The sequence below is a fragment of the Dipodomys spectabilis genome, unplaced genomic scaffold (assembly GCF_019054845.1).
Source record: "Dipodomys spectabilis isolate Male_0828 unplaced genomic scaffold, ASM1905484v1 ptg000026l, whole genome shotgun sequence".
Classification (NCBI taxonomy): Eukaryota; Metazoa; Chordata; class Mammalia; order Rodentia; family Heteromyidae; genus Dipodomys; species Dipodomys spectabilis.
The window spans coordinates 3615186-3635720 of NW_024870703.1; the positions used below are offsets into that span (position 1 = coordinate 3615186).

At 37.5% G+C, this 20535-nt stretch overlaps 1 protein-coding gene across 2 annotated transcripts in view; it reads left to right on the forward strand.

Annotated features, from left to right (window-relative positions):
• Fshr (follicle stimulating hormone receptor) overlaps positions 1 to 20535 on the forward strand; it is a 156890-nt gene that overhangs the window by 47394 nt on the left and 88961 nt on the right. For both annotated transcript variants that reach the window (XM_042675501.1, XM_042675502.1), the window contains exon 2: positions 10506 to 10577. In XM_042675501.1, the coding sequence (XP_042531435.1) occupies positions 10506 to 10577 (72 nt within the window). The remainder of the gene's footprint in view (positions 1 to 10505; positions 10578 to 20535) is intronic.

Sequence of the window (20535 nt, forward strand, 5' to 3'; positions counted from 1 at the left end):
GAATGAAAATTAAATTCCTTATCCAAACATTATCCCCAAGTGGATTATAAACCTAAATATATAACATAAAAACTAAGCTGTAAGTCCTAAAAGAAAACCCTGCAGAAAATTGTATGACCTGGAATTAAGCAAAAATATAACTTCAGTAGTGTAACCCATAAATAAAATATATTGATAAATTGGACTTCATCAACATAAAAAAATGTTTCCTCTGAGTAAGATATTAAGAGAATAAAAGGCAGACCAAAGATTGGGAGAAAAAAATTATAAAATTTCTATCAGGAAGTGGCGCTGTGGCTCAAGTGATAGAGCGCTCGCTTTGAGCTGAAGAACTGAGGGATAGTGCTCACGCCCAGAGTTCAAGCCCCATGACTGACAGAAAAAAAAATCATATCAAAAGAAGAATTTGTATCCAGAGAATCAAAGAATTCTCAAACCCCAACAGAAAGGAATCAAGAAAAGTAAAAATTAGACATGAGTGTAAAGAATGGAAACTTTACCAAAGGATATATAAAACTAATAAATAAGTATGCAGATATTCAATGTTGGTATCCACTCAGAAATTAATTAAAACCATAATTAATAAATAATGTAATAAAACTGTACAGCTCTTACATGAGCTAAAAGCACACACCAATCAGAACTGACATTACTGCACGTTGGCGAGGATGGGAACCACCTAACACCTTAGATACAGCATCCCTGTGAGAAGTCCACATGACAGCTGCTCTGGAGAACACCTCAGTACTACCCTAGACAGAAAAGTTTACATTTACCACATGACCTCACAAGTACTTACCCTAAAAAGAGTTTACATTACATTTATAGAAAAGTTACCCAGACACGTGTATAAGAGGCTCCACTCATCTTAACCTCAAAATGGGAACCATTCAAATATTCTTCAACAGGCAAACAGTAGTCTCAATGTAGTATACCTATACATACCATCAAGTACTCCTCAACAGCAAAAAGGAACAAACTATTGACCTACACAACAAAAATAGACGCAAGAAGTCAGACTCAAAGGTCACACACTATGTAAAGTCATACACTATACATAGCACTTTTGAAAAGAAAAAACAGTGACTGAAAAGAGATCAGTGATTGGTGTGGGTAAAATGTGAGGGGCAAGGGCAGTACTTCTTCAAGGAAGTTGTATGGTAAAGGAACTTCCTACATCCTCATTATGGTGTTAGTTACACAAATCTACACACACACACACACACACACACACACACACACACACTTTTCTATGTGTTAGTTTTTTTAAAGCAACCTTGCTTTGTGACACTGCACTGAGAACTAAAAGTAAGACTATATGGTAAACAGCTTTGAACAATAACTGTTAGTTCCTCAATTACTTTTAGTCCCTTGCCCCAGCCCTTTCTTCCTCTTAGCCAAGCTGCAGACTCTTGTAAGTAATCAGTATCCCCAGCAGCCAGAATCCATCCATGTGCTTGGTACAAATCAGAATTAGGAAATCCTGCTGGAGATGATTTGGATATACATCTGCCAGCACTGAGTCAGCCCTTACCAGCCATATTTCAGAATTAAGTCAGTGCAAAGACCCCTTTTAACAGGGCCATTTATTTCTTAGATCAATGGATGCTGTCAAAACAGGAAATGTTAAAAGTCAAGACACAAATCTCATTCCTAAAGTTACATGAAATATATCCCTGTCTTCTGGAAAATGGACACATGTTCTCTGTTCAATGCTGGGTATCGATACAGTTATTTCAGTGATGTTCTCCAGCCTGGTAAGCTGTGCTTTGTCACACATAGTTATGCTAGAAATGGCTAGCTATAGATTGCAGTCCCTTTTAATGAAGAGTTCTTGTCTTTCTGTCCCTTATTGCTATTTATTTCTACCAATGAAGTATGGTAAAAGACAAATGTTGCTTTTCCTCTAGTTCATTGTGTGTGCTATTTACTCAGAGTCTGATCTATGCTGGCACTTGGTACCTAGAGAAACAGAATGTGTTCTTTATAATTATTTTATGTTCTTCAGAGGCAAAGCAGAGTTATTTTCCTGGATTTCTGCTAAAATGGCCGGTCTGTATTTAAGAGCAACATTGCTTTAACAATGCTTTGTTTTTTCTCCCCACAGAAATAATTAATTTTCAGAGAATCCTTTTTCCTTCTGTCAAAATACAAATCACTCAGCAGGATTAAAGATAAATATCATTAGACTATCAACAGAAAAATTAAATAATTGAACAAACAGTCCTTCAAAATCCTATAATATATTTATTATCTGAGAAGGAGACTTGAATACAGGGTTATATTCTGAGCATCGAATCTTTCTAACTTTCCTTATGAATCTATTTTAAATAATATTATACATTTGTTCTTCTCTTAACAGAGTTCATTTGAACATTCGACATTTGCATTTTACAGTCAGTAAAAGATAATTATTGAACGCATATGCTTTCTGATTAAATGTGTGAAAGATCTAAATAGAAAATGGAAATTAGTTTGAAATGCTCTGTGAATGACCCAAACCTATCTGTGGCATCTTCTATGTCATTGTTGATGATTGTCAGTCAGTCAGAACACATAGAATCTAGAAAGAGGTTTATTCCTATTTAATCTTCCCCTATCTGAGCAGAACTAGCCTCCATGTTGGCCTGCTTGTGACAGTTGCCTTTCATTATTATACCATGTGCTCAATGCTGTCCCTAAAATAAATAAATAATAAATAAAAAGCGCAGTGAAAGAGTAGGCATCGTGGCTTGCACCTATAATCCTATCTACTCAAGAGACTGAGATGGGGTATTGAACTTAATCATGACTAACCATCCCAAGCTGCATCTCTCTTCCATAGCAGATGTCCACTCTTCATCTGCATGGATCAAATTTGAATTGTATTCAAGCCTCTGCATGCCCCAAACTGTAGGACATGGATGTTAGTTCCTTCAAAGAGTTCTCCCAGGGAGTTAGAGGGAGATGGGAAGGGATGGGAAGGGGAAACAGAGGAGGAGGCAACAATGCTTGGTAAGAAATGTATTCATTACCTTGCCCATGTAATTGTAACCCCTATGTATGGTATTTTCACAATAAAAAAAAAGAGTTCTCTCAATGCCTCCTATACTTGGCTTAAAGTAGACAAGCATCCTTTCCACATGAAGGAAGACAGATACAGAGCATTGGTACACTTCTATACCAAATCCTCACTTGGAAATCTGGGGAACCCAATGAACTCTTTGCACTACTAATGCAAGTTGAAGGTAGATGATAGAGTAACTGTAACTGGATTAATTTTTCTGTGTATTACAGTGATCCAGCACATCAAATTAAGGCAATGGACACTTGCATCTATTATGCTTGTCAGAATTTAGGTCAAAATAAAGAGGAATTTTTTAAATATCAAATGGAAGGTCAAGTTATATATGGAAGCTCATTTGTCCTATGTACAACTATTTTTCCTTGTGTCATGAAGATCCATGAGTGACATCAAGAGAAGTGCAACAAATAGATGCACAAATGATCAAAAGTGGGTAGACATCTACTGGGTCATGGTAACTAGTTTGTTCTAGTTATTTAGATTCTATCTATTTTTCCAAATGACTTGATATTTTTCAGCTCAGTCTATCTCTTCGGATATTCTTCTTGAACACATTCTCCAAAAGTTAACTATGGTAAGGGGTTGACCTAAAGCGTGTGAGACACAAACTGTCATGGCATTTTGAGGTCAGGAAGATGATCGGATTCCTTTTCTGTGTATCCTTTGCCAAGCTGTTCTCAGTTTAATTTTTTAACTTGTGCGAAATTGAAAAAAAAACACAACCTGAGCCCAGTGTCATTCACACTTGGACCATCATAAAAAAGGCAGTTTTCTCCAAAAAGAATATTGGCTGCTTTCCAGGCTGCCTGAAATTTTCTTTAATGGAATCTTTTAGACTATTCTCCCTTAAGCCAGAAAGGGAAATTAAATTTGGCCAAGGGTGAATGGACTGCCCAAGATAGGAATTCCTTCCAACAGAGACAGAGCTCAAGGGAATCCTAAGCTTCTAAATCTTAGGGATGGAAGTGTAAATCCGACCTACCCCATTTAATACGGAACAAGCATTAAGCAAAAGAAGATTTTCAGCTAGGTGCTTGTAGTTCACATTAATCATCCTACCCACTCAGGAGGCTGAGATCTGAGGATCACAGTTTGAAGCAAACCCGTGAGATTCTTATCTCAAGTTAACCAGTTAAAAGCCAGAAATGGAGGTGGGGCTCAAGGGGTAGAGCACCAATCTTGAGTGAAAAAGCCAAGCAAGCGTATGAGACCCTGAGTTCCAACGCCAGTACTGACATGCATAAACACACATATACACACATATACAAAACAGCTTTTTATTTTCAGAGCCATTTGGTGGATTGCTAATTCTTTCTGAAACCACTCATATGCTATGTCCTCATGGAGAGGGGTGAAAGTGCATGTAACACAGTGTGACTCTACACACTGTAAAAGTTGTAGGCTAGGTGTGGTGGCTCACACCTGCAATCCTGGCTACTCAGGAGGCTGAGTTCTGAGGATAGATTGTGGGTCAAAGCCAACCCAGGCAGGAAAGGCTGAGAGACTCTTATCTCCAATTAACCACCAGAAAACTGGAAGTGGCACTGTGGCTCAAGTAGTAGAGTGCTAGCCTTGGACAAAAGAGCTCAGGGATAGCACTCAGGCCCTGGGTTCAAGGCCCATAACCATAGGGAAAAAAAAGCAAGCAAATAAATAAATGTGGTTTGAGACTTGGTAAGAATTTCAGTCTTGAAAAGCTAATCATGAACTATGTCAAGAATAACATATACTGAATAACAGAATACATGTCCATAAAATGATATTCATCTTAATAGTTCTGCTCTTTAAAAAACATAAAATATTGATGTAATTGTGCACTAGTGCTTTTTCTTTTATTACAGAGGTAAATACTATTCTGATTCTGGTGTTAGATGCTGCTATAATTTCTTTTTCATCTTAATGAATATATATGTGTATGTATACAGATATATCTATATAATAAACATATACACATGTATATGATATATTTAAATGTTTTTACATATAGGCTTTATTAGTTATATATAATGAAGGTAATAGGTCTGGAGATCAGGAGACAACTGTCACTGCAAAGGTAGTTTGTTTTACTCACAGATTGCAAGAGAAGAAATCATTGAGAGAGCAGCATCAATGAGGAGGCAAAGGAAAGTAAGGGAGACTTCATAGTTGTTTCCATATACGAAGGGGTAAACCAGGTTAAAATAGGCTAGTCAAAGAGCTGTCCTTAACTATCTGGTGATGTCTAGTGATGGGAAGATTAGGGCAGTAAATAGTGCCTTGGGCTAACTTGGGGGCTGCCCCTTATGCTTGCTGCCTGGCATTATGAGAAAGTATTGCGCCACACATCACTAGCCTCGGGAAAGACCAAATTCAAATCTGAAGTATTGTTTCTACATGAATTCATATTGCTTCCATACCATCATAGAAGTTTAAAAATTATACATCTAACCACTGAAAGCCAGGGACTGTACATCAAATTGTAATTTACCCTGCATGTTTTATCGTCTCAAAACATTTCTATTAACAATCCATCATTTCTACCAACATATCTTACTGCTTTTGAGTTTTTTCACTTCTGCCAGAAAAAAAACATAAGGAAATTTCTTGTGTTGAAAGTCTGCGTCATTAATTTCACATTTTTACTTTCCTTTTCTGCTATAATAAATTAAAACTAAAAGATTATAATAAGCAGTTTAGCTACATTTTCAGTTATATTTTTTCATTTTAGTATAATACAAATAATTCCTAATTATAATTTCACTTCTTCTTGGCCTATGTATGACTTAAAAGGATGTATTTTATTTTGTATCGTTTTGATTTTCACAATGGGTCTACACAGGTTGCAGGAAGGGGTTATCTTAATTTAATGTGATTTAAGGAAAGAAAATTATTTTTATCCTAATTTGTTTTGTGACTCAGTTCTTGGTTAATACTTAGCATTTCTTATTGATGGATTTTCCAGTTATTATGAAAACCACCTTATTTAATAAGGGGCATTAATTTCTTTGTTCACTTTTACTCCATGTTTGGTAAATGTGTGCATGTCTGTCTATATTTCTTCTATATTAAATTTTTTGTATCAGTACTGGGGCTGGAACACTTAAGGGCACTGTCCCTTACCTTTTCCCATCAAGGCATTCTACCACTTGAGTCACAGTTCTACTCAGGACTTTTGCTGGTTAATTGAAGAGAAGGATCTCATGGACTTTGAACCACAATCCTCAGATCTCAACCTTCTGAGCAGCTAGGATTATAGGGGTGAACAACCAGCATCTGGTTCAGATTAAATGTTTGATCCTCTAAAGGAATTGTTTTGCTAAAATTGTATTAGGGGCTACTTAAATATATAGCTTTATTTTACCCTTGCATTTCAATGATATTTTTAGGTACACAATTCTCAATTGGCAAATATTTTCTCCAGTAATTTTGGAGATACTTTTACACAATTTTCTACTTTTGTTTCTTTGAAGATAATGTAGTTTTCCCTCTACTTGCATTGAAAACATTTTGTTTTATGGCTCTAACCATTTTAATTAAGTGTAAATTTTGTTGTCTTTCTTGGGACGTCATGGGATTTCTGAGTCTGAAGATTTATATCTTTTACACATTTTAACTTTGGGAAATTTCTGGATGTTATTTCATTTGAAAATGCCAGTTCTTCATTACTTTCTAAAATGCTTATGACATGATTAGAAAGAAGAAATTCAAGGAGGGAAGGAGTGAAGAGGGAGAGAAGAAATAAGGAAAGACAGAAGGAAGGAGGAGGAGGAAAGGGGAGGGCAGGAAGGAAAGAGGGAAGAATGACATTTGCATTTTTTTTTTCTTTTTTGTCATGGAGCTCGAACTCTGGGCCTGAGTGCTGTCCCTCAGCTTTTCAGCTCAAGGCTAGCACTCTACCACTTAGGTCACAGTGCCACTTCCGGTTTTCTGGTGTTTTACTGGAGATCAGAGTTTCACCGCCTTTCCTACCCCAGCTGGCTTTGAACTTTGATCCTCAAATCTCAGCCTCCTGAATAGCTAGGATTACAGGCATGAGCCACCAGTGCCTGACTCCATTTCATTCTTCATGACTCATCTTATGTGCCAGTTTGACATCAAAATGCAAATTCCTTGCCCAACAAATCTGGAAATTCCTCCCAGGAAACTTTGGTTCCCATTCTGGTTTGCATTTACTGCTGCTTAGGTTAACAGCTAAGATTCAGTTGCTTTCTTTGGACCCTTGGGAATTCCTGGCACTTCTTCCCAAGCCCAGCTATGCCTGTTAAAATATTTGTTACATGTTGTACAAGTCTTCTAGGTGATTTTAGTGGACATATCTTCAGATTATTTAGTTTATAGTATTTCAGAAAACATAAATCAAGACTTCTAATATTTGAAACTTCAATTGTGTCAGTAAATTTGAACCACTTAATACAAGCATGGTCTCTAAAAACTTTAGACAACATGCTTTCTACTAGAGCTGAGTCAGATATGTTACCTAGTTGAGTTGTTATGAAATGAATTACTTATTCCAAGACCTTATTCTTTGTATATCTCATTAACAATTTATTTTAATACTTAAGACTCTCTTGGAACTTTGAAACTGAGTAGTTTTATTTGTTTGTTGTTTTAATTGCCTAGGATTGAATGGAGGGCCTTGCTAGGTGCTCTAGCTAGGCAGGTGCTCTACCAATGAGCTACATATCCAGACCTACAGTTGTTTCATTTGTTTGTGTTCATCGCTCTGTATTTTGCAATAAATATTAACAAAAGAAACAGACATTTGTCAACTAAGGTCTAGTGAGGACATTTTGTGTAATGTAAGCTAATCTTGATTATTTTTTGATGATTGTGTGATTTTTCCTGAAAGTTTTCCAAATCCATCATACCTAATCCTAATCCTAAATAAAATCTTTTTTTAAATTTTTTAACTATTTTATTATTTTAATTTTATTTTGTTAAGACCTTGGCTTAAACTCGGAGGAGTATGGGAAGGGATGGGAAGGGGAAACAACAAGGAGGTAACAATGCTTGATAAGAAATGTACTCATTATCTTGCCCATGTAATTGTAACTCCTCTGTATGGTATTCTCACAATAAAAAAAAAAAAGACTCGGGGCCTCAAACACTTGCCAAGCTTTCTTTCTCACAGCTGGTGCTCTACCACTTGAGTCTTACATCTAGTTTGGCATTTTTTTCTGATTGAGATAGAATCTTTTCTTGCCTGGCTTCAAATTGCAATTCTCATGTCTCAGTCTCTTGGGTACCTAAGATTATAGGCATGAATCATCAACTTTTAGCTTAGCTTACTTATTATGTCTTCAGTAGGACCTGATAGTTTTGAGGCACAGGGTCAAAAGTTAACTTTCTTTTTACATACTGTGTACTTGTTTTTCCTCATTTTAATCCTTGAGTCACACTTATAGTTAGCTACTACATTGGTTATGGCCCAGAACTGGTTTCTGGCAGTCCCAAGTTTTCTGGGTTTGCTCCAGAGCAAAAGGATTCTCTCAGGATTCCTCACCAAAGAGCAGATACATAAAAAAGAGAGCAGAGGCCGATGTGCCTCTTAGAAGCTTTACATGAAACAGGTTTCACTGTCACCTGGATATGGTAAGAGGCCACAGCAATGAACATTTGTTAAGTTCTCCAAGCCCATGGTGTTTAATTACAATCCCTGCTGAGTGGCTGCCTTGTGGAAAACAGGTTTTAAGAGAAAAGGAAACCAAATCCATAATCAATTATAAAGTCAGAAAAATCCAGAGTGAAGGAAAGCCAAGGAAAGAGGAGTGTTCCCATTGAAGAGATACCCAAAGGCCACTTGTAATTTTTACTCCCAAGCCTAGAATTTTTAAGACTGAGCTATATGTAGCCAGTACTCAGCCATTCAGTAAATGTCATGTTCCAAGCATAGTCCTAGGCATTTTGTATACAGCAGTAACAAATGATAGGGCTTACATTCTGGTTATATGAAGAGATGGATGAACAGATAAGACAGGCAGACAGGTGATAGATAGATAGATTAGATAGTTAGATAGATAGATAGATACATACATACATACATAGACACACAGATACATAGATAGATACACAGAGAGACAGACAATAGATAGATGAAGCATATGTTAGAAGTATTGTGAAGAAAAACTTAAGCAGAAAGATAGGCCAGAGGCTACGTTCAGGGAACCAAAATTTTAAACAGGATGGTCAAACAAATCTTCACTGAGAAAGTGGCATTTGAACAAATAGGAGCACCTCAAAAAGCCATTTTCTTTTTTTTTTTTTCTTTTTTTTTTTTTTGGGTCCGGTTGTGGGGCCTGAACTCTGGGCCTGAGAGCTGTCCCTCAGCTCTTCAGCTCAAGGCTAGCACTCTACCACTTGAGCCACAGCGCCACTTCCGGCTTTTTTTTTCTTTTTGCTTATGTGGTGCTGAGGAATGGAACCCAGGGCCTCAGGCATGCAAGGCAAGCGCTCTACCACTGAGCCAACTTCCCAGCCCACTCAGAAAGCCATTTTCTTACCATTGTGTTTCAAGCCTTTTTGTTAGAAGCTTATATAGTCATGTTGAAAAGATGAATCTGAGAACGTTACTAAGGTGTCAAGGCCTATGAAAATGAAGAGCAGAAAACTCCTGTGGGGTACTGAGGCCACTGCAGGCAATTTGAAATTTTTCCATGAGTGAATGAAGAAGATATTAGCAGAAATGTTGTGGTGGGGATCAAGACAAAGTTGTGGTGGGGATAAGGACAAATATTTCAAGTAGAAGAAAACAGCAAAATCTGGAAGTGGCTTAGGTTAAGAGAAGACGTTTTCAGATGGGAAAAATATTGACAGACAGAATTCTGTAGAGAAGAGAAAATAGATGCACAAATGTGTGAAAGAAACAGACAAATTTGTGTAATGGTTACAGGACTCAAAGAGAGAGTAAAATATGGAGTATGAATCAGCAGGACTGCTTAGGGTCAGGACCCAGGACAGCTCACTCTTGTTAACAGGGGGAAGAAGGCAGGCATAGAAGTATGGAGGCTGGTGGGTTGATGGCCATGAGATACCTAAGAATAGGAGGACATTAAGTCATAGTTTCTATTTTCCTCTGAATTGAGATGTGAGGTAAGCTGAGCATGAACTAAAGGAAGATGCCCAGCGTGACTGACATACAAAAATAGAAGGGCCCAGCCCAGGGCTACAGGAAACCCCATGGAGTACTGTGGTTCATATTCCAGCTTTGCCATGGGTCAGCCGTGTGCCCCTGGGAATGATTTTTAGTATTCTTACACTCATTTCTTCATGCAAAATGGAGTTGGATAACAGTGTGCCTATACTCATTTATGTGAGGGTGGAGAAAGTAAATGTAAATGTGTTTCAACTATTATTATTATTGCAGGCACTTAGTATACACAGCTGTTGGCTGGTATCATATATTAAGCACATAATGATGTATCAGTGGATACAGTGTGATGCTTTATATCCATTCTCTTTTCAGGAGGTTTGTCCTTACCAAGCTTCAAGTAATACCAAAAGGAGCATTTTCAGGATTTGGGGACCTGGAGAAAATGTATGTATCTGATCATCACTGTGTCAATGTCTCAAGTGAGCTATAGTGAGCAACCTCAGGTCATGACGAGTATGACCTTCTGTACAATCAAATCTCCCATAGCCACCAGTTCCACATCAGCAGATTCAACTAACCATGGTCTAGAAATATTTGACAAACAAAAGTGTCTATTGATCATGTGCAGAACTGCTCTGGTTATTCCCTAGTCATTATGGTTTAACAGCTAGTTACACAGATATGTGTGATATTCAGTAATATAAGTAATCTAGAGATGATTTATGTAGGAAAATACAGGAGTATGTAGAAGGATGTTCATGGATTATATGCAAATACTGTACCATTTTATATTAGGGACTTGACTATCTGAGAATTGTTGCATGCAATGTGGAGCCTGGAGCCAATCCTTCATGAAAACTACAGTTAAAATCTACTTCATGGGAGTAGAGGTATGGCTTACGTCCTAGAGTGCCCAGCTTGAGCAAAAAGAGGCAAGTGAGAGTGTAGGCCCTGACTACAAGTACTGACACACACTCACAAAAAAGTCAAATTCATGTGTCAAGAAAACTTTTGCATACCCACCCATCTTATTTCCATATCATGCTTCCTGGATATTTCTGGGTATGGCTGTTGGAATGAGCCAAAGGTCAAGCGAGGGATCCCTGAACAAGGAGTTGCTCCCAAATCCCCAGTGAGTGGCATTTTCATTAGCTAAAACCTATTTTTTTCTGTTTAAATTCCTTTTTCTCTCAAAGATTATTTACTATTAACTTTTGGCCAACACTGGTGCTTTAGAGTCTCTAGACTTCTTACTTCCAAGCTATATATATAGATAAGTGGTCATTGATCCATAAACTATCAGGAAAGTTAGTGCTTTTGATGATGTCCTTTGAAAATAGAGAACTTCTTCGTCACTGCAAATATTCACTTCTTATTGGGCTAGTTTAAGATTGGCCCCAAATAAGATTTTCTCTAAATAGGGTAGTTTTTTAAGAGAGCAAGAGAAAGAGGGAATGGGTGATGGAGACAGAGGAACAGAGATTGTGGAGGGGCAAATCCTTCCACATTTAAACTAACCAGCCAGACTTAGGACTTAGATGGCAATAAGTTCAGCCATAGATAGACCAAGTATTCAGAATGAATGATTCTTGATGTTATAAGATAAACGTAATTTTCCAATTCATGTGTTCCTCCTTGAGTATGTTGTTTTTTCTTTCTTGCTATTGGTTTTTTTTGGAGGGGGTCCAGTTGTGGGGTCTGAACTCTGGGCCTGAGCACTGTCCCTCAGCTCTTCAGCTCAAGGGTAGCACTCTACCATTTGAGCCATAGCGCCACTTCCAGCTTTTTTTCTTTTTGCTTATGTGGTGCTGAGGAATTGAACCCAGGGCCTCATGCATGCAAGGCAAGCGCTCTACCACTGAGCCACCTTCCCAGCCCCTCTGTTGTTTTTTCTTCTAGTCCCTTTACCCCTGAAATAAGATTCATTACTTGCTGAGATCTGGAGAATTGAGAAAGGAATCCATTAACAAAGGGAGCACAAAGCCAAGAAGGTGGCAATGTATGTCATCAATTAAGCCCCTGGCTTGGAGGAGAGTGGTCAGAATTCTAAATTGAGAGTTGCTTTAATATGCCTTACTAAGTAACTTTGATTAAATCACTTTATCCTCTAGAGTCTTGGCTTCTTCATCTGTATATGAGGAGGGGAGGATTAAAGGGGTCTAATTCTGCTCTTGAATTCCTATCCTCTAGTTGGAAGAGTGCCCATTTTAAGACTGTTTCCTAGTGTTTGTTTTGTTGAGGCCACTCAACACCATGGGGATTTTAAGAAGGGTGCTCACCTAAGCACAGCTCACAAGGGAAGCTATTGAGTTGAAGAGCTTTGAACTTAAAGATATAGTCAAGCATGGATTAGCCACTTGCTCTGCCTGGAGTGAATATAGACAAGATGACTATTGACATCCCTGAGACCCCAAGCGTCCTTATAATTTTATAGAGATAAATTATGGGGCCAGAAATTCAGAGAGCACAGATGATCTCACCTAATAAAATTCAGTTTGGCCAGTGTAACCGACCTCTCCCTGGGTATTCAGCACCAGATAGGACTCTGCTGTGATTGAATGACTAGCTGGGCTGATAGAACCTAGTAATAATCAGAGAGTCAAGCAGCTGGCTCAAACACAGCTTGTCCATTTCTACCTCATGTCTTTATTAATCATCCTGAACTGATATCCTGAGATGTCAAGAATAAAATCCATCTTATTTTAACACTCATTGAACCCTAAAGCATCCCCTGGTGGAGAGCTGAGCAGAGTTGAACTCTAAAGAAACTCTGTACCCCTCAGCCTCTAGGCTTACCTTCATTCTAGTGTCTTATCTTCTATACTTGGCCACACAGAAATTCTCATCTCCATTTTAGACCCATCCCTTTCGTGTTTCTCCCTCCTTCCTTTTTAATCAGTTTCTTGAGTTTAATACTTAATTTCATCTTCAATATCTCCCTCTTAAAAAAAACATAATTTCTTTCATTCATTTCTGCATGCACATGTAATCAAGTTTACTTATCCTTGTTAAAGGAAGAAGAAAATCCTTCTGTATAAATTTCAACTTTCTACCACGTTACCACACACACACACACACACACACACACACACACACAGGCTCTTTTCTTTCAGTCATCCTCAGGCTGTGCCTATGTGTCATTGGATAACAAATTCTTCAACACTGTTAAAATTATTTTATCAAACATCCCAATTATTTCCCATGTGAATGAGAAAAATACATGATGAATTTAAATTCTTCCATGTCTGGTGCACAGTCAGTCATCAATAGTGATAAAAAAAATTATAATAGTTATAACTGCAGTTATAACAGCAGTTATTGCAATGAGGATGGTAATCATGAAACTCTAAATCTATAAATCCCATTACTCTTCAAGTTTCAGTTTAATTCTAGAAACTTTCTCTAACCACCCAAGCCATGGAGACTTTGTCTTCTTGGTAGGTATTAGTAGTGTGCCTTGCTACCAGTATTCAACCTCCATTTTTTTTCCAGCAGAGGCTTCAACTATTTAGTGGGTGTTTTCTCTCTCCCTCCAAGTCCAGATGCTTGAGGTAGTAATTTCCAACTCTAAATATGGAACTCATGACCCAGGAAATAGCAACTTGAGCATCACATACTCTTAGCTGTAATGGTTGTTCCAGGAAAGAATGTGTGATCTACACATCTCACACTAAATTTTAATGCTTTTATGAGTTTAAAGAAGTACAAAGTGAGCTCTTTTTTTTAGTACTACTCCCAAGGAAAAGTGAAACCAGGAGAGTTGCCAATTTTCTACTACCAGAGATGGGACTGAGAGATGAAGCTAAGATCCTGGAAGGGTTGTCTGAGAGGGAATGTTCCAAGTTGAAAACCAGTATAAAGCTGTTTCTTCCTCTTTGGGCTTCAAAGACAGTTGAGTCGTTACATTCCCTCCTTTACCTTAAGCCTTTTCAGCATTTGTTTTCTTTTGCCACTCAGAATATGAAGAGCCCTAACAAATATAATACAGATATCACTTATTCTGCACATTGCTTCTTATGCATTTGGGGGTTATATTTCAAATTATAATTTTATATCTGCCCGTGTCATAGTAAGTTCTTAGCCAATGCTCAAGTCTCTTTATTATTGATCACTGTCAGTGGTAATGTTTAGCATATTGTTTTCATATCTTGTCTCTACAAACTAATTTATCTGTCCATTCATTTGTATTCATGCACTTGTCATATATTTATGGCATGTGTAGCTGTGTGAGGCAGCATGAATTCAATGCTGAGCAAAAACAAATGTGGCTTGTGTTCATGGAATGAATGTTCATGGCAAGTGGTCATAGCTGTTAGAAATTAAATTATCTCATAAATAATATAAAATTGCTAAGATGTCATCTACTATTTAGAGACTGCTAGTTACTTGACTGTGTCTATAGTAGTGGGTTTGGCCTACCGGAAGAGGTTAGGGAGGGCTTTGTGGGGGAGTAACATTGGCATAAAAATCTGAAGGATGAGCAATGAGCAAGTAGGCAAAAGTGGCCAAGTAGAAAGGACACTCTTCTTTTGTAAAGGTAATGTACAGAGAGGAGTTAGTGTTGCATAAGTCTGGTAATGAGTATATTTCTTTTTGAACAGTGTCACCTCTTCCTTTGTTTTGTCCCAGTTTTTCCTTTCTTTCTCCCCTCCTCCACAAGTTGTATAGTTCATTTTCAACATAATGTCTAGTGAGTATCACTAACTGCATTTGTTCACCCTTTCTCCCTCGATTTCTGTGCTCCCCCTATCCCTCCCCCAAACAATCTTACATAGAAGACAAAAGATACAGAAGTAAAAAGCAGTGACAAAAACGCAGAAACAAAAACAAAATGAAAAAGCAAAATAACATAAAACCTCTTTTTTTCCATTTCTTGGAGTTCATTTTGATAATCATCATTTTATATGATCATGTGCACATAAGTATGGTGCCTTTTTGATGCTCTCCTAAGAATATCCTCCTTTAGTCTCGCTGTGTGAGTACTGTTTAATTTGTCATAATTTTTTGTCTTTTATCATCCGTTGTGTTTACTTGTAGATTTACAGGCACATTCTAATTACCACAAATGAGAGGAATCATGCACCCTGTTTCTTTGGGTCTGGCTTACTTCAGTTAATATATTTTTTAAAAAGTCTTTCCATTTCCTTATGAATGGGGCAATATCATTCTTTCTGATGGAAGCGTAGAATTCCATTGTGTATATATACCACATTTTCTTGATCCATTCATCTACCGAGGAGCATCTGAGCTGATCCCATGTCTTGGCTATTGTAAACAATACTGCAATGAACATGGTCATGTTGGTAGCCAGTTTTGTAGTCAACTAGATAAATGCCCAGGAGTGGAATTGCTGAGCCATAGGGAAGCTCTATGTTTAGTCATTTGAGAAACCTTCATACTGCTTTCCAGAGTGGTTGAACAAGTTAACATTCCCACCAACAGTGCAGTAGCATTCCCTTCTGTCCACATCCCTGCCAACATGTTATTGTTAATTTTCTTGATAATGGTCATTCTAATTGGGGTGAGGTAGAGTCTCAATTTTGTTTTGAATTACATTTCTTTATGGCAGGGGATGTTGAGCATTTCTTCATGTGTCTTTTGGCTATTCTTACTTCTTCTTCTGAGAAGTCTTTCTTTAAGTCTTTAGCCCATGTATTAATTGGGTTGTTGTTTCTTTAAGTGTTTAGCCCATATATTAACTGGATTGTTGCTTTTTTGTTGGGGGGGAGTAATTTTTTTGAGTTCTAAGACATGAGGCCTTTGTCTGATGCATAGCTGGTAAAAAAAAAAAATCTCCTTCCATTCCGTGGACTTTCTTTTTATCTTTCTAGTGATGTTCTTTGCCATGCAGAAATTTTTTAGTTTGATTCAATCACATTTATCCAGTCTGTGATTTGTTGTGATTCTGGATTTTTACTTAGAAGTTTCTACCTGTGCCAAGAGCCCTAGTATTTCCCCTACCACTTCTTGTGATAGTTTTGTGGTATTTGGCCTTGCATTGAGGCCTTTGATCCATTTGTAATTGATTCTGGTGCAAGATGATATATAAGGACCTAGCTTCAGTTTTCTATATATAGATAGACAAATGGTACCGGCACCATTTGTTGAAGAGACTGTTTTCCTCCTCTCCTGTGTTTTGGGCTCCCTTATCAAATATTAAGTGGCTACAGACCTGTGGGTTTATTTCTATTCTATTCCATTGATCCCAGGCCTATTCTTGTGCCAGTACCAAACTGTTTTTATAACTATGGTTTTGTAATAATTTGAAGTTTGGTATTGATATTCTTCCAATACTGTTCTTCCTTCTAATAATTGTTTTTGCAATTCAGAGTCTTCTGTTATTCCATATAAATTTTTGATTTGCTTCCTTTATATCATTGAAGAATATTGTTGGGATCTTGATAGGTATTTCATTGAATTTACAGATAGCTTCAGGTAGTATTGCCATTTTCATCATGTTAATTCTGCCAATCCAGGAGCATGGAAAGTTTTTCCATTTCCTTAAATCTGCTTTCATTTTTTCCTTCAGACTGGTAAAGTTTTCATCATAGAGGTTGTTCGCATCTTCGGTTAAGTTAATTTTAAGTATTTTATTTTCTTTGAGGCTATTGCAAAAGGATTTGCTTTCCTGATTTACTTCCAGTTCTTCTCATTGTTGGCATACAAAAAAGCTACTGGTTTTTGTGGGTTGATTTTATACCCTGCTACTTTGCCAAAGTTTTAGATCAGCTCAAATAACTTGGGAGAGTAATCAATAGGATTCTTTAAATACATGATCATGTCATATGCAAAAAGGGATCATTGTACTTCTTCTTTTCCTATTTGGATCTAAGAGTACGCTAATCAGAAGAAATAGCCTGTTCCAAAGTTCATGGTGAGCTGGATACCATCTTACCTCTTTTGAACTAAAAGAGGACTGAGTAAAGGAGAGCATTCAAAAGATTCACTTAGGCACAGCAATAGTCCTGCAGTATTAAGGGGTCTCCTTTTTATAGTAAGAACAAAGGAAAGGCACAGTGCCTGTGTGAATATACAGAGGTGGGTGCACATTTCTAAAAGCTGACACAACCAGATGCCAATTCAGATGATCACTTTGGATGCTGTGTTGAAGGTGGGAATGAAAGGGAAGCATGCTGAAGGACAGGGCAGCACAAGGAGGCGTGTTGTTACTAAGCACTTTGGTTTTTCATCCTCCCAGTCACATAGGGGGGCAGTGACATTTTACAGGTGAAGAAACAAGGTTATAGACCTCAAATACCAGTCAACATAAGACAGTGGGTAAGGAATTTTAAAAAAGATGCTCCAAAACAGAATGTATCTCATGTTTATAGGCTTAGCCTCGTTGTTTTAAATTCTGAGATGATGTATGTCTCTTCTCTCCTTTCAGATCTTCCCCTGTATTGTATAAGCCTTTTAACTTCTCCAAGCATCACCTTATCTGGGAGTGTACAAAATAGCTCCTATTTCAAAGTTGTCAAGAAGTTTAAATATACATTACTGTCTACACACACTATGGGTTTGTCTCGTCTCCCCATTCTACTCTTAGAATGAAAGTGCATGCTTCACCCCTTCAAGATCATCCTTCATTAACCCAGCTTGACCCAGGCCCCTCTATCTTTATCAGCAGTTAAGAGAGAAAAGGTATTTTTGGTAGACAGATGTTTCTCCATTAGAAATGAAAAGGCCTTATAAATATGTTTGAAACAATAACAAGAAAGAAAAAAACCACTTGTGTCCTTATCTTGGGGTTCATTTCACTTAACATCATCTTATCTGACCTTTTTGGCTTGTCTCAGATATATACTAGTTATTGTACATAAGAGAAACCATGGGACCTATGTTTCTTTGGGCCTGGCTTACTTCACTTCATATAATTTTTTCCAAGTCTTTCCAAGTGATTTTTTTTTTGTTGCTTTGTATGTCCCTCCCCCATGGTATAACCCGTTTTCATTGTATTGGATGTTGGTATAATTTAGGGAGGGGAGGGAAAAATAGATACAGGTTGACCCATTGCAACAATGAGATGTATAAGATACTATGTCGAAAAACGAACTTTACAATTTAGGCGGCGGTGTGAGGGTGTGGATGGAAGGGAAGGGATGGGAAGGGGAAATAAAGGAGGAGGCAACAATGCTTAATAAGAAATGTACTCATTACCTTGCTCATGTGATTGTAACACCTCTGTACAGGTTAAAAACTTACTAAAAAAAAGAAATGAAAAAGCCACCACTCATACCTTAGCTTTTCATCTTAGACCACTTTACTCATCACTGCTTTGGGTTTTGCTGGAGTGGGGGCAGTGCAGGGTCAGAAAGAAAGTCATTAAACTCTCTGCAATGAGAAGTGGCTTTGCAAAGTGCACTGTAAACTGTTTACATTGTCTTTAATTACTTCGGAGCCATATGTCAGCCTGGTATAAAGTGTGAAGATTACACTGAATAGATTGGGGGGAGTAGGTGACAATGTGCTGATTTATGGTAACCAGAAAAATTATGTATGGAAATGAGTTCAATTTAAAAACACATCTATGTACTATTATAACACTGGAAGGGGAAGAAAAGCCAGTTTGTAACAAAATATCCTTGAAAATAGGAGCATGATGAATATGTAAATGAGACCAATCAACATCAGCTGAGATACAGTATATGCAGATGACTTGGCCAGGAGCCAAAAAGTGAAATAGCTCTCAAACCATAAATATGGACCATATAAAATTCATTTGAAATATTCATGATAACATAAGGACAAAAAATATAATCAAGTGATTTATTTGCATATAAAAATGAGAACATAAGTCTGACACTCCAGGCTCCACCCCCAGATTACTGGGGAAAGAAACGTTGACTTAACAGAGGAACTTTTAGGGGAAGAGATTTATTGTGTGGGAACTACTGCAAGCATACTGAAAAACCTGACTATCCTCCTCATTCTCAGTTTTTTGGACTCACTCCTCACAGATAAAAAGAAAAAGAATAAATCAGGTATCTGTAATAGTGCTAGAAAATTTGAGTTCCAATCAGTTTTGACTCCTGAGTGCTTCCTTGTTAGAGGACTCAAATCCCAGAAAAGGCTGGGGTCCCATTTTCTGACTTACAGCAAGAAAAAAGTTGATGATTCTATGGGCTTCTGGTAAAACAAAATAATAATAATAATAACAACAACAACAATAATAATAATAGGGGAGGGGAGGCCAACACGCACTGGTTGGGCTCCAAATGGGAAATGGGTACATGAGTCCCTAGCTATAAAAAGCATGATAGTGTTCAGTAGCTTTCATTTTCATCTTGAGTTGAATTTTAGCATCCTCCAGGGGATTTTATTGGGTGGTTGTTTTTTTGTTTTTGTTTTTAAAGAATCCGCATGCCTGAATACCATTTCCAGAGATTTTTTTTAAATTCCATTTTCTTAGAATGGGTACAGGCAGTAATCACTTTTCAAGCTTCCTTAGTGATTCTAAGGTATATATAGAATGGAAAACTATTAAGATAGGTGAATCCAATTTATACAAGGAACATTCATGAACATGTAGATTATGTGTAGAAGATAACCCTGTTTTTACTGTATTTGATGTTGGTATAATTTGTGGAGGGAAAGGGAAAAAACAAATTGTTTAAATAGGGATACAGGTGGACCCGTTGCAACAATAAGATGTACAAGACGCTAGGTTGAAAAAAGAACTTTACAACTTTGGCGAGGTGGGGGTGTGGTCATGGAGATGGAGGGAACGGATGGAAGGGAAAAACAAAGGAGGAGGCTGCAATGCTTGATAAGAAATGTACTCATTGCCTTGCTCATGTAATTGTAAACCCTCTGTACCGTATTTTCACAATAAAAAAAACATTTAAAAAAATAGAAGGTTGGAAGGACACAAAGGAAAAGATAGAATTGAAGCTCCTTATAGGACAAGGGGTGTCATAATGTGATTAGTATTAAAAAAGGATACTTTCAACAATCATGTGAAATTATATAATTTGTTGTTTAAGATTGCTCACATACAGATTCTTTATTTGTTGGTTTTTTTGTTTTGATTTGTTTGGGTGTTTTGTTTTTGCTTGTTTTTTTGTTTTTGCTAGTTCTCAGGCTTGAACTCAGGTCCTGGATGCTGTTTTTGAGCTTATTTGTTCAGAGCTAGCAATCTACCACTTGAGCCACAGCTCCACTTTTAGATTTTTTTTTTTTAAATCATTAACTGGAGATAAGAGTCTCGTGGGATTTCCTGCCTGGGCTGACTTCGAACTATGATCCTCAGATCTCAGCCTCCTGAATGTCTGCTAGTATTTTTACTTTATTTTATTTTATTTTTTGCCAGTCGTGGGGCCTGAACTCTGGGCCTGGGCACTGTCCCTGAGCTCTTCAGCTCAAGGCTAGCACTCTACCACTTGAGCCACAGTGCCACTTCCCA